Source organism: Piliocolobus tephrosceles, chromosome X, assembly GCF_002776525.5.
Source record: "Piliocolobus tephrosceles isolate RC106 chromosome X, ASM277652v3, whole genome shotgun sequence".
NCBI classification, from domain to species: Eukaryota; Metazoa; Chordata; class Mammalia; order Primates; family Cercopithecidae; genus Piliocolobus; species Piliocolobus tephrosceles.
The window spans coordinates 94,418,165-94,431,276 of record NC_045455.1 but is presented as its reverse complement, the minus strand read 5'-3'; the positions used below and the strand labels follow the sequence as shown (position 1 = coordinate 94,431,276).

The 13,112-nt window shown below is 49.4% G+C and overlaps 1 protein-coding gene across 1 annotated transcript in view; it reads left to right on the top strand.

Annotated features, from left to right (window-relative positions):
- The window catches only part of CRYL1 (crystallin lambda 1), a 108,977-nt gene that overhangs the window by 72,701 nt on the left and 23,164 nt on the right, over positions 1-13,112 (top strand). The window contains exons 4-5 of the mRNA XM_023190614.1: positions 2,112-2,273; positions 9,433-9,627. Of these exons, the coding sequence (XP_023046382.1) occupies positions 2,112-2,273; positions 9,433-9,627 (357 nt within the window). The remainder of the gene's footprint in view (positions 1-2,111; positions 2,274-9,432; positions 9,628-13,112) is intronic.

Sequence of the window (13,112 nt, the reverse complement as noted above, 5' to 3'; positions counted from 1 at the left end):
AGATGTGGTGCTTATGTGACCTTTTGTTTCTTTAAAAAGATTCACATGGTTTGATTAAATTTTTAAAAAGTATAAAAAAATCCAATATGGGCTCCCTACCCTTACAATAAAACTTTAAAAATCTTGTAGATAATATAGATGCAAAATTCATGTCAGACTATTTACACAGCTGATTTCAATATGTTAGATATTATTAACTATTAGCATTATTCAATTAAACTTGAAAACATTTAATTTTGAAGGGTGATTCTGATACAATTTCTAGTAGTACTTCAGCATTGAATTTCACATCTGCACAATTCTTATCTGCTGGTGTTTATACTGTATTCATGACCTCATGATATGTAAATTTAACATTTTAGTGAAATTGATCAGGTGGTTAGGGACCATGAGATGGCTGCAGTGCTAATAACCTTCCCATTTCCCATCAGGCCACCTTGTTTATCCCTGAGTAGTTGGGATGGAGAGGAAACCCTTGAGGGTGCGTTTCATGGCACACGGCACTGAGAGCATTAAGGACGGACACTTTGGATACACACCTCAGAAGGGTGGTTCCCATACTTTAGTGGGAACAGGAATCCTCAGGGATGCTTGTTAGAACCGCAGATGCCTGGAACCCACCCCCAGAGACTCTGATTCAGTGGGTCCGGGATGGGAGCCCAAGAATTTGCATTTTTAACAAGCCACGCAGTTGATTCTGATGGGATGGTTATTGCACCACACTGAGAGTCATTCTCCTGAAGTCACTGGGGAATGCTGGGAGGCCCTACCTCCTCCCCTGCAGCACCTGTTGCCCCTAGGTGAGCAGGGACCTTGGTTAGGAGTGACCCCTGGTGTGATCCCAGACGTGCAGATGTCACGAGGGGAAGGACAGCTCTAGTATTTCCAGAGCGTCAGAGCAGCTCTTGCATCTTCCCCCTGGTCTGCTTCCATCCACAGCAGGGCGGTGTCCTCTTCATCCTCAGGTGGCAGGGAACACGCCTCGCCTGTGGGCCAGTGCTGGGTGTTAGAAGGTATCATCTCACTCTCACTCTAGCTTTGTAATTAGAACTTGAGAGTGGTTGTTATCTGCAGTATTTAATCCAAATGTGCATCTTTATCCCACTCCCCTACCCCGATTAACGTAGTTTTGGATTTTTGGAAATGGAGATCTTTTTCAAAAGTATCTCCAATTAGAAATGGATTCTCAAGAAGCCTTTTGGGAATTATGGATGTAACATGTTTGTTCATTTCATGAGGATGAGATTTTTTCCTTGAAGATCTGTTGATCTGATGGTCAAAGCAGACAGGGAAAATAAATGTTGATGATAACTACTGATGTTTTTAGCAGTTTGCCTGGGGTGCTGTTGTGTGTTTTGTTTGTAGAATCCACCCCCATATCGTTGGCAGACTTTTTTATTATGAGAATTTCCAGGCTATTCAAAATTAGAAAGTACAACAAACTCCCATATATTCATCACCCACTTGCCAGAGTTACCAAGATTTATCATATTTTCCAGCAGCATTTTCTTGTCCTTAAATCTTGCTGGTGGATTTTGTAAGGCAGAACAAGTGAAATCTTTTCTTCTCCTATGGAAAGGTTCATGGCTGAGGGCCCTATATCAAAAGATAGATGAACGAGAGGGAAACATACAGATGTATTTATTGTAAGTTTTACATGACACATGCTTAGGTTTGATAAAGAATGGACAGTCTTTCAGAGGTATGCTAGGACAAAGGGTATGATCTAGCTGGCATTAAACTAGAGGGAAGCTGGCAAGGCCTGTTTTTTCAGATTCTCCCCTGTGTCCTTGCGTCTTCAGAGACAAGGAGATTGTTTTTCTCTGGGTATAGGGAGGGTACCTCTGGTATGAGGGTCTTATGACCTGCTTCAAGGGAAGGGCAGAAAATTCTTTTACAGCCTGCTTTAGGGGAGGAGAGAGCAAAGGTCAGAGGGACCTCCCTGCTTCAGCTGTTTTCTCAAATGCCAAGTTGCCATATTTTGGGATAACATGTCCTGAACCTCATCATTTTCAAAGTGGTTCATTTGAGGAATGAAACAAACATGAAATGCTTTGCTTGGGGCCTGAGTCGAGTGGTCATGAGTAGTCATTTCCATGTGTCCTTTTCAGGAGTGTGTTCCAGAAGACCTAGAACTGAAGAAGAAGATTTTTGCTCAGTTAGATTCCATCGTTGATGATCGAGTGATCTTAAGCAGTTCCACTTCTTGTCTCATGCCTTCCAAGTTGTTTGCTGGCTTGGTCCATGTAAAGCAATGCATCGTGGCTCATCCTGTGAGTATTTTAAATCTGGAGGATTGATTGTATCTCATTCTGTTTTTTATTTTTTATTTATTTATTTTTTTGCGGGGGAGGGGGTCAATAACTTGTGAGTAATCCATTAGTCTTTTAAACTGCTTTATTAAGATATAATTCACTTACACAGTTCGCCAATTCAAATTGTGCAGTTCAGTGGTTCTTACTGTATTTACAGAGTTGCACAATACCAGTATTTTAAAAAAGAATTTTATCCCAAAATTCCTTGGATTTGTATCTGTGTACCTAACGTGCAACGGAATAGAGTGAGCAATGCTTTGAGACTTTCACCCCCAAGTAACTGTGTAGTTGAGGAGACCGACTAATAAACAAATAATTCTACTGTCAATATAAAAGTGCTGCATCAAAAACATATACATTGTGTAGGATTCTATAGATATGTCACTTGCACTGTGTAGTTTACTCAACACAATTCAGATGGGATCCATTTTGTTAAAATGCAGATTCTGGGTCCCGCTCCTGAGATTCTGACTGTAGGTCTGACTTTAAGGACTTTTTTCCCCTTGTGGTTCCCTTCCACCCACTCATTGTAATTAACTGTGCAAGCTTATTTTCCAGGAGTACATTATGAGGTGCCTTGGACAGTAAGTTTCAAATTGGCATGCAAGCACTCAAGGAATCTTTTAGCGGTTAACGTATTGAAGTGAGGAAAGGGGAATGAGAGAGGAGATTTAGTCAATGACATTTGAGCCCCAGCTGTGAACTCAGTGTGACCTTGGAGAACCAGGACGCCTGTTCAAACGGGAAAGGTGACTTAGCTCAAGCTGTGATAACTATAATAGTACAAAATAGTGACCACACCCTTGGCATCACCAGGTTGTCAGAGTTTCAGATCAGGGAGAAGCAACACAGAGGGCCCAGCCTGGCTAGGAACTGGTTGGGCTGATGAAGGGATGCGAGGGTCCGAGGCTGGGGAAGAGCATAAGCAAAGACCCTGGGCCAAGGACGCTCTCGGTGTGCAGAACTGTGGGAGGCCAGCCTGGTGGTATGAGCACACATGCCTCGGAGCCATGGGAGAACACTGGAGGGCTCAGTAATGGCTGGGTCTGGAGAATCGTGAGGGTTACTCTGAAGAGCTGGGACAGACAGCTTGGGTCCAGAGCATCAGTGTGACGTCATGGAAGTGCGGCTTGGGGAGGGTAACACGAAGGTCCTTCCTGGGATGAAGACGGGTCAGAGAGGGGAGCAATGAAGTCACAGGAGTTGGGCAGTATTCCGAGCATGAGTGACCAGGGCCTAGATCAAGAGCTGGGCAATTCCTCTGAGCAAGAGCCATTTCGAGTGTGGAGGTAACAGACGCCTACCACATCTGTAGACGCCTGCCAGGTTTTATGTGCTAAGAAGAGCAGCAACTTGGAACACCATTTACATAGCTGCATGGTCCTGGGAGATACGATAGGAGTGGTTATAAAATAAGGACGCTGAGATGCATAAAAATAGAAGAGAACCCGTCACATTTGGTTACCACTCAAATACGAGTGAGATTAGCATTACGCGGGACCCTAACTGAAAGCGAGTCCCGAGAAGCCTGCCGTGCCTTTGCTTTGGTGACATACACACGTCTGCGGAAAGGGGTCCCGGAGGCCTCAGCACTTTCGAGGTTGCTGCTTGATTGCTTCAGTGGAAGGGGTCAGCCTCCTAATTTCTAACCCATGCTCTTGCTTCTAAGTTAGTTCAAAACAAAACTCATCTAATAAAGTGGTTCAGAAAGTACCTCCTGAGTTCTTTGACGAGACCTTTACTGTGTCTCTTTAATTTTAAATTGCCAGATGGGTGAGAGGACACCTGAGTCACTTTCTTCTCCCTCACACCCAACCCAGTCCCTTGACCAGCAGGAGCTGGTAACTGTTGAATAATGACACTTCTCTCCCTCCTTCCTACTCTTGTTCCATCCCACTATTGCTCACTTATTTAATGAAACAGCATAAAGTCCAGACCTTATTTTAAAAATTAATCTTCCCCTTTGGGAGGCCGAGGCGGGTGGATCACGAGGTCAGGAGATCAAGACCATCCTGGTTAACACGGTGAAACCCCATCTCTACTAAAAAATACAAAAAATTAGCTAGGCGTGGTGGCGGGCACGTGTAGTCTCAGCTACTCAGGAGGCTGAGGCAGGAGAATGGCCTGAACCCGGGAGGCGGAGGTTGCAGTGAGCCGAGATTGCGCCACTGCACTCAAGCCTGGGCGACAGGGCGAGATTCCGTCTCAAAATAATAATAATAATAATTTAAAAATATCTTCCTTATTGTTACAAATTATTTTTAAACAAAACCCATGTTAATGAAAGCAAGTCAAATAACCCAAATTAGCCATCTTTGGACTTTGCCCTTTCTTTCCTCTATGTTCCAGCTGCCCACCTCTCTCTCTCTCTCTCTTTTTTTCTTTTTCTGTGGCTCTGTCGCCCAGGCTGGAGAGCAGTGGTGCCATCATAGCTCACTGCAGCCTTGAACTGCTGGCCTCAAGCAAGCCTCCTGTCTCAGCCTCCCAAAGTGATGGAATTACAGGAGAAAGGCACCCCGCCTGGCCCCACCTCTTGCTCACCTCACGGGACCTCTAGGGGACTGGACAGGCAGTCCCTACAAAATCAAGACCTATTTGTGATCTCTGAGGAACCCCAGTTTCCACGATGCCCCCACCCCCACCCCGCGGCCAGCTAGGAGCCCACCCTGCAGCCCCCAGTCCCCGCTTGGGGCCCTTTGTTTCAATCATTAGTGATTTTTGCCTGGGCCGAAAATAGGATGAAGAAAAAGGAGGCTTGTTCATGCTGTGACAAAAGTGGCTATTCAGCAAATTGGAAAGGTTGCTTCTGCCTCTGCCCATACAGAGAAGCCTGCAGCCCTCGTTGCACGGCCACGGCCACGTGTTCCCTGGGGCGGGGCCAGACTTCCGGTCCGTGGGTTGGGAACGGCGCTGGCCAGGCGGGCACGCACCCCCAGCGCAGGAGTTCGGGCTGGGTTTTAGGGTGTGCTTCCAGGACTAGAGCTGCTGATGGCCACATTGCAGGCCCAGGAAGAGGGCTGTTCGTGCAGGCCGGCTGTGTTCTGGACATTTTCTTCTCCTGTGTCTTTTGTGTTGTTTCCTCGACTCCTCGTGGCAGTGACTGGAATTCCCGCGTGGAGGGGCTGGGGGAGGAGGATGTGCCGGCTGGGGCCTGTCAGTGACCACGGTGTGCACGTTGCATCACAGTCTCCGGCCTTATTGAGCTCTAGTTAGCATTGGCAGAGTGGCAGTTTTCTGCTGCTAGTTTAGCCACACTTTACAAAGAGGCTCCCTCGGTTTTTCTCCTCCTCAGTTCAGTCTGGGAAGACGATGGTCCGACGGGACTAGTGGGGTCTTTGGAGCCCACCGAATACTGTGCAGTATGGACGGGTCTGCCTGGGAAAGGGGCCGCGGCTGGCAGACTGGGGTGTGCGGTGGGCGTGGGAGGAGAGGCCACCAGTTAGCCCCGTCCCCCGCCGCAGCCCGTGCTTGGCCTTTTCGGGCTCACCTCACGCCTGACACTGAAGTCATCTGCCCTGGTGGTGTTGGCAAATATTGGACGTACGGGCTTGCTGTTTGCCAAGCGCCCGTGCTGTGCGGCCCTTTGCACATCTGCGCGCCCCTGCGGCCGCTCGGAGCTGCCTTTGACCCTCCCTGCGAGCGCGCCGCGGAGAGGATGGGCTGTCCACGAAGCGTGGAACACCGAGGGCTGGCAAGTCTGCAGCCCGGCTGCCTCCCGCGGGGGCGCTGTCGGCCCTGGGGTCCTCGCCGGTTTGGTTGGTCCCGGCGCCGGGGGAAGGGAGTCTCTGCGGGCGGCGGCGCTGTCGGCGCGGTCACACGGCCCCGGGCCCGGGGAAGAATGCGCCCCTTGTGCTCCCCCGGCCTGCGCGGGCCCAGGCCCAGGCCCCTGCGCGGCGCTGCCGTGGTATTTGTCTAACCCTTTCGGGGGCGTGTTTCTGAGTCCACCTCGCACATTCCCACACGGAAGGTTGGGGGCGGGGGAAGCTGCCCCCTCTCGTCGCTGGTCTCCTCCCCTCCCCGCTGCCGTGGTCAATTCAAAGGGCACCTGACCTGATTGACAAGACTGACCTCTTGGGTCAGAGGCCGAGGGCTGAGGTTAGGGAGACTGTGTCCCAGCCAGGAGACCCCAAGGTCCTTTTGCGGCGACTTGGGCAGGTGGACACGTAGGTGTGGATGGAAGTCGGTGTAGATGGAATTCGGTTTGGGGGGACTGGGCGGGGCCCAGTCTCTGGCCTCTGCATCCTACTCATCCGCGTGCTTTGTTATCATGGGTGCTGGGGAGCCCTGCAAGATTTTTCGCTGGAGGAGTCCTGAGCAAAGTCCTGTTTTTTACTTTTAAAGTTTGTAACTGTGATAAAATACACATAACAATCTACCGTCTTAGCCATTTCTAAGTGTGCAGTTGGGAGGCATTAAGGACATTCTCATTAGTTAAACCACCACGACCAAGGATCCATGGAACTTTCTCGTCCTATAAGACTGAATCCCTTACCCATGAAACCCTAACTTCCCACCGCCCCGCCCTTGCACCCAGCCGTTCTGTTTGCTGCTGTTGTGGATTGGATAGGCTCCCGCCACAACACGGATTGCTCTGGGAAGATGAGATAGAGGGACTGAGACCCCAGCAGGAGTCCCACGAAGGGAGTGCAGAATCTATTTGGAAATGGGGGACCTGAGGGTGGCGGTGGCAGTGGTTTTTCCGAGAGAAAAGTGAAGACGAGTAACAAGACTTCAGTAGCTGATGGTGTGTCCGGAATTGGTTCTTGCCGGTGGGTTCCTGGTCTTGGTGGGTTGTGGTCTTGCTGACTTCGTGAACAGCAGACGTTGGCGTTGAGTGTTACAGCTTTTAAAGATAGCACGGACCCAAAGAGTAAGCGGTAGCAAGGTTTAGTGTGAAAAACAAAAGGACAAAGCTTCCGCAGCAAAGAAAGACACTGCACTTAAGCCCCAGGGTGGGGCGGGGTGGTGACCAGCTTTTATTCCCTAATTGGCCCCGCCCATGTTCCGTTTCTGTCCTATCAGAGTGCCCTTTTTCAGTCCTCCCGGCGATTGACTACTTTTAGAATCCTACTGATTGGTGCATTTTACAGAGCGCCGATTGGTGCGTTTTACAAAGCGCTGATTGGTGCGTTTTACAATCCTTTTGTTAAGACAGACAAGTTCCCCAAGTTCACACTTGACCCAGGAAGTTCAGCTGGCCTCGCCTCTCAATGGAAAGTGACAGGGGCTAGGGAGAGGCAGGGGCCAGGAACACTTCTTCTGGCACTGACTTGGGTGTGGGGATGTGACACATTCTCACTGAGATCAGGAACCTCCCAGGGTGCTGGACCGTGGGGGTAACCCACATGAGACGAGTCTGTGCTGGGATGTGCCCAAGGGAAGGCATCCAGCTCCAGGGTGAGGCTGGGATCTGTGTGAGACACGCAGGTGTATTCTGTGTCCTCGAGTCTTGGTCGTGGTGACACCAGGGAGTGGGGACAGGTGGGCCATTGTGGCAGACTGGGGGTCACCATCACTCAGGGAAAGTGTGAGCAGAAAAAATTGCAGAGAAGACTGAGAGGAGGGAACTGGTGAGTTTTAAATAGAAATGCTTTCTAACTCCCTGTCTCCGTCTGTTTTTGCTACCAGTGAGGCTTACAATGTTTGAAAGACCCCAGCCCCAGCATGCCTGGTTTATATAAAATAAAGCAAAAGTCATCTGAGAAAGACACACTTCCAGTTCTTCTAATCTTGATTTTTCAAAAGGTCAGAGGTTAAGTATTTCTGTAAGAATTCAGTAAGTGACAGGTGTTTAACCGAGACATCGATTTACCATCTGTCTATTTGGAAACAGGAGCCATCTTTTCTTGATTCCTGAGAGGGCAGAGTGGGTGCCCAGGATGGCCCTTATTGCTCCTTCCCTCTTCTGTGGGAGTCATCTTTAAATGGAAGCTTCTGCTCATGGAAGCATCACTGAGCAAATGTGATATTCTACTTATCACCCATATAGTGGAGGAAATCCCATTTAAAAGCACCATTTGGGGACCAGTTTGCTGTGGTATACTTAGTTCAGTGCTCAGGCCAGTCCGGTTCTACTAAGCACTGTTTTCTATGGACATTTGATAATTTTCTGTGAAGAATCTGTAAGAATAGTTTCTCAAAGTAGACCAAGAACACAAGAGTTGAATGGTAAAGTCTGGGGTCCTCCCTCGGGGCCCGCTCACCTAGACAGTGCCTTCCTGTCTTGGGCTTGTTGGGGTGCTGGGGCTGCTGAGGTGTGTTGATGCTTGTTGATTTCTAGAGCGGGAAGGTGATGTTAGATTGGAAGAGGCAGACGCTTAAGGTACAATATGGAGGAATTAAGGAAATACCAGGTTCTGGGAAGACACTGCTAATAATTTATTTTTGAGATCATTTGGCACTGTCACTTAGGCTGGAGTACAGTGGCATAGTCATGGCTCACTGTAGCCTCCACTTCCTGGGCTTAAGTGATTCTCCCACTTCAGCCTTCCAAGTAGCTGGGACTACAGGTACACAACACCACACCTAGCTAATTTTTTTATTTTTTGTAGTGACAGGGTCTTGCTATGTTGCCTAGGCTGGTCTTGAACTCCTGGGCTCAAGTGATCCCTCCACCTCGGCCTCCCAAAGTCCTGGGATTATAGGTGTGAGCCACCACACCCAACTTGCTAATAATTTTTAACACTGACACAGGAGAATGTCAGAGCCTGTGGTGACTGCAGATGGGAAGACATGATTCTCGGGGGAATGGGCTGCAAGGAAGCTTTGAAGACAAGACAGATGGGAGCAGAGAGACTCTGTCCTGGGGAGGCCAGGGATGTGAAGACTAGCCGTAAACATACAGGATAGCAAGCTGTTCCTCCAAATTACAACTTTATATTTTGGGTACTTTTTTTTTTTTTTTTTAAATAACACCACACATCAGGTTCTGCATCAGGTTCCCTTTTTCTCTCTCCTTTGTGAACAAATTTCTTTCTCAAGTATCTTGTTGTTAGCCACTGAATCTAAAGGCACCATTCCAAAGATGCATCTGCTGCTCCTGACCCTTCAGGGTGGGTGCAGTGCCCCAAACCCAGGGTCATCTCCTTGACTCCCCCACTTCTCTCTCTCTCCTAAGGTGAATCCGCCGTACTACATCCCGCTGGTTGAGCTGGTCCCCCATCCGGAGACGGCCCCTACGACGATGGACAGAACCCATGCCCTGATGAAGAAGATTGGACAGTGCCCCATGCGAGTCCAGAAGGAGGTGGCCGGCTTTGTTCTGAACCGCCTGCAGTATGCAGTCATCAGCGAGGCCTGGCGGCTGGTGGAGGTGTGTGTGCCCTTCCTCTCCTCCTGCCTCCCTTCCTTGCTCCCTTCTTCTTCCCTCCTTCCCGAAGCTGAGCAGGACAGTGAAAGTTGTTCGTTGGACAGCCTGGAAGCTGGGAAAGTCAGAGGCTGCTTGGTTCTTCTTGCTCTATGCTTTAGAAACAAAATAAAATGCAGCAATTCATTGTCTGCCCGAGAGGTTCTTACAGTCACCTGATACCAGGACGCGATGACAGGCTTCTCTTCTTCTTGCCCTTTCATAGCATTAGACATAATAACCCGTGTGGCCCACTGCATTTTCCCACAGAGTCAGCTTTTACCCCTCAGTGTTACAATTTTTCAAGAGGAAAAAAAATTATATTTTGTGTAAACTTCTGTCTCCTGAAGGAACCTAATTGTTTCAAGAGCTTGAGAAAGAAATGATGAATAGACTTGTTAGAGTAAATGCTTGTCTCACATACAAAGAGGAAATGATATATAAATATATTTAACATCATCCTCTAATGAAAGGATTTTACATGGAGGTGAAGAAATGGCCTGGCTGCACGCATTCCCGTGTACATTTGCATGAGAGGTGCTGGCGCCTGGGGGAGATAGGTCAGCTGGACCCCAGGATGAGGCAGAGAAGTCTCGGGATCTGGGAGTGGAACTGTCCAGGCTCCCTCATGGCACTTGCCCAGCTTCTGCAGGGGGAAGGCAAGACTCTGCCCACGCTTGTGTTGCAAAAACATTGTGGAAGGCTCAAGGGCCGGAAGTACCCAGCTGCACAGTGTGGGGAGGACGCTGCTCGGGATCGAGTCGTCTGCACCTGGCTCCACAGTTCCTTGTTTGGACTCGTTTGGACACAGGCCGAGCCTTGCCTGAGATGGCAACCAGGAAGCTGACCGTGCCCCAGCTTCCTGGAGTGTTGCATTTCAATTTCCCAGCAGTTCTTCCAAACCAGGCAGGTGTGCGTGACAGACGTGGCCTCCCGCAGCCTGCTTCTCACGTTGAGTTCCCTGTTAGGTTCACTGTCTGACTGGACTGTCGGGTGCATTTGCCATGCAGTTGCCTCGATTCTGTGTCTTGATCTTTAAATCCACTTAAGGCTCCTGTGTTCTCAAGAAACAGTGCTCAGATTTCCACTGTTGCGGCAGCAATTTGAATTTCTTAGTAATTCCTTGAATATTAGTCAGTGTCAAGGTATTTTTGAAGACACACTGATCTATCAGAACCTTCTTGGAGATTTATTTAAAATATTTCCATTTGTCTAGAAAAGGGGAACAACTTTAGACTCCTTGCCCATGTTCACTTGTTGAATTAAAACCTTGTGGGGTTTTACAGGCAATCTCAACTTTTTATTTGTAAGATATTTTAGCACCCTGAGTAAAATCTTGCTTTCTCCAATCTGAAAGGTGTGAGCCCATTCAAGGAAGAGTTTGGGATTCTGGTGTAAGGGGATCAGGTGGGAGGTGTACACAAAGAACTCTCCATTGCAGGAGCCATGGAGGACTCTGGTGTTTCCTTTTGCTGCTGGAGGAGGGCAGGCGGGACGGGTGAGTTGGGCTGCTCTGGTAGTTCTACTGACTCAAACGATGTCCACCCTGCTTTCGGTTGTCCCGCTTCGTGGCCATGGCAGCCTCAGTGACACTGGGTTACTGGCTAGCAGGAACGTTCTTACTCCTGGCTTTCCGCGGTGACATACCTCCTGAGAAAGTGAAGCCTGCATATGTCTCTGTGTTGGCTGCTGTGGGGACTCACATGCCTGGAGTCCCTGTAAGGAACTGAGTGCCAAAATCTAGCAGGATACAGTTTGTGACAGAACAGGAAGAGGTCAAGAGAAATGGGAAACTAAGACAATGTGAATAAAACTCAAAGAATTACCTTGGTGAAAGTCTAGAAGGTAATTTGTTTCTAAAAATAAGGGTGATCTGTCTACAGGTAGCAGGCCCCAGGCAGTTCTAGAAACTGCAGGTCCTCTCCTGGCACGGGTGGGGTGGGATCGCACTACCCGGCACCCCGAGCCCCACAGGGATGACTTCCAGGGTGTGAGGGGCTTTAGTTATGGGGCAAGGCTGGCGGAGAGGGAACATGGAGGAGTTCGGGGAGGAGGGAGGGCTTGTCGTGGTGCTGACCTGGACCATCACCGCTCAGTGGCAGCACCTCCGTTGGCCAGCTACTTCAGGAGCAGGGTCACGACCAGCATGCCAGCACTCCAGTAGCAGGTTGGAGTTTGACCCTTGCTTGGCGTGTTAATTGGGTAGAGCCAGGATGCGTTCGGGGTAAGAGAGGGGCCAGATGACTTGGTTCAGGGCGCTGGGGGAGCCTGCTGGAACTGGAGCACTGGTCATGACCTTGCTCCTGAAGTAGCTGCTGACATGCACTCCTGAGCATCCACGTGGATACCCTGTATTCCGTAAGGCTCCGGGGCTGCGCGGCAGAACCATGCCTTGTCTTAGTGTAGCCCTAGAGAAATCTTGCCCACCATGATTGTGCCAGCCACAGTGTGCCTCCCACCTAGCAGACAGTGGTGTACCTGACACAGTTCGGGTGGGTTGTTTTAAGGATTCTTGGCTTTACTGTAGGAAAATCTATGCTGCTGTGGCCGGTTTCCATGCCAGATACTGCAAGTCCGCAAATGTGAGCAAACTTCTCCAGGGCCCCACCTCCCCGTCTTGCAAATCTGTACGGTTGCTCCAAGCCACAGTTGAACACAGGGTGCAATGACACCCCTTTGACTCACAACTTCCAAGCCAGATGAACTTGAATTTTCATTTTGGAGTCTTTGAATAGTTGAACATATATTTGGTGTTTTCCAAGTTTACCTCAAAACTTTCAAGAGCAACTTTTAATAGCAAAAGGAGCAGAATTGGGGAAGTTTCACAGAAGAGACTAAGTAGGCTTGTGCGTGTTTTAAGTTGAAAAGCTCCAAAGGCATTACAGAGCTTCTCCTTCTCAGTGAGGCCTGGTGTGGGTTCCATGTGTGGCCAGAGTGCCTGGCCCCTGAGCTTTGACTGTAGTGAATGGAGTGAGCGTTGGCAGGGGCAACTAGGACTCACTGCCCTTCTAGGACTCACTGGTGTGGGCGGTTCTGTCTTAGGATCCTCTGGGCTCACAAAGTAAGCTGAAGTTCTTTTTGACCCTTGAGTGGCACGTTAATTGGGTAGAGCTGGATGCTTTCAGGGTAGGAGAGGTGCCAGGTGACTTGCTTCAGGGTGCTAAGGGAGCCTGCTGGAAACGAGCTGTGTGCCTCTGTCCAGGCGTGTGGGTACTGGGTCAGCGGGTGAGGAAGGAATGCCGTTCCCTGCCACCCCTGCCATCTGCACGTGAGGCAGCTCTCCACAAGTCATAGGAAAGTGTGAATTTCCAGGGGTCTGACCTCCAAGTTGAGGTAGGAGCTAGAACAGGATGAAAGGATGGCTTGCATTTCCACCGGTGACAGTGTCTTGCTGCTGATGTCAGGGTGGGGCAGAAGAAGCTGCGTTGCCACTCACTAAGTGGTGATAACAA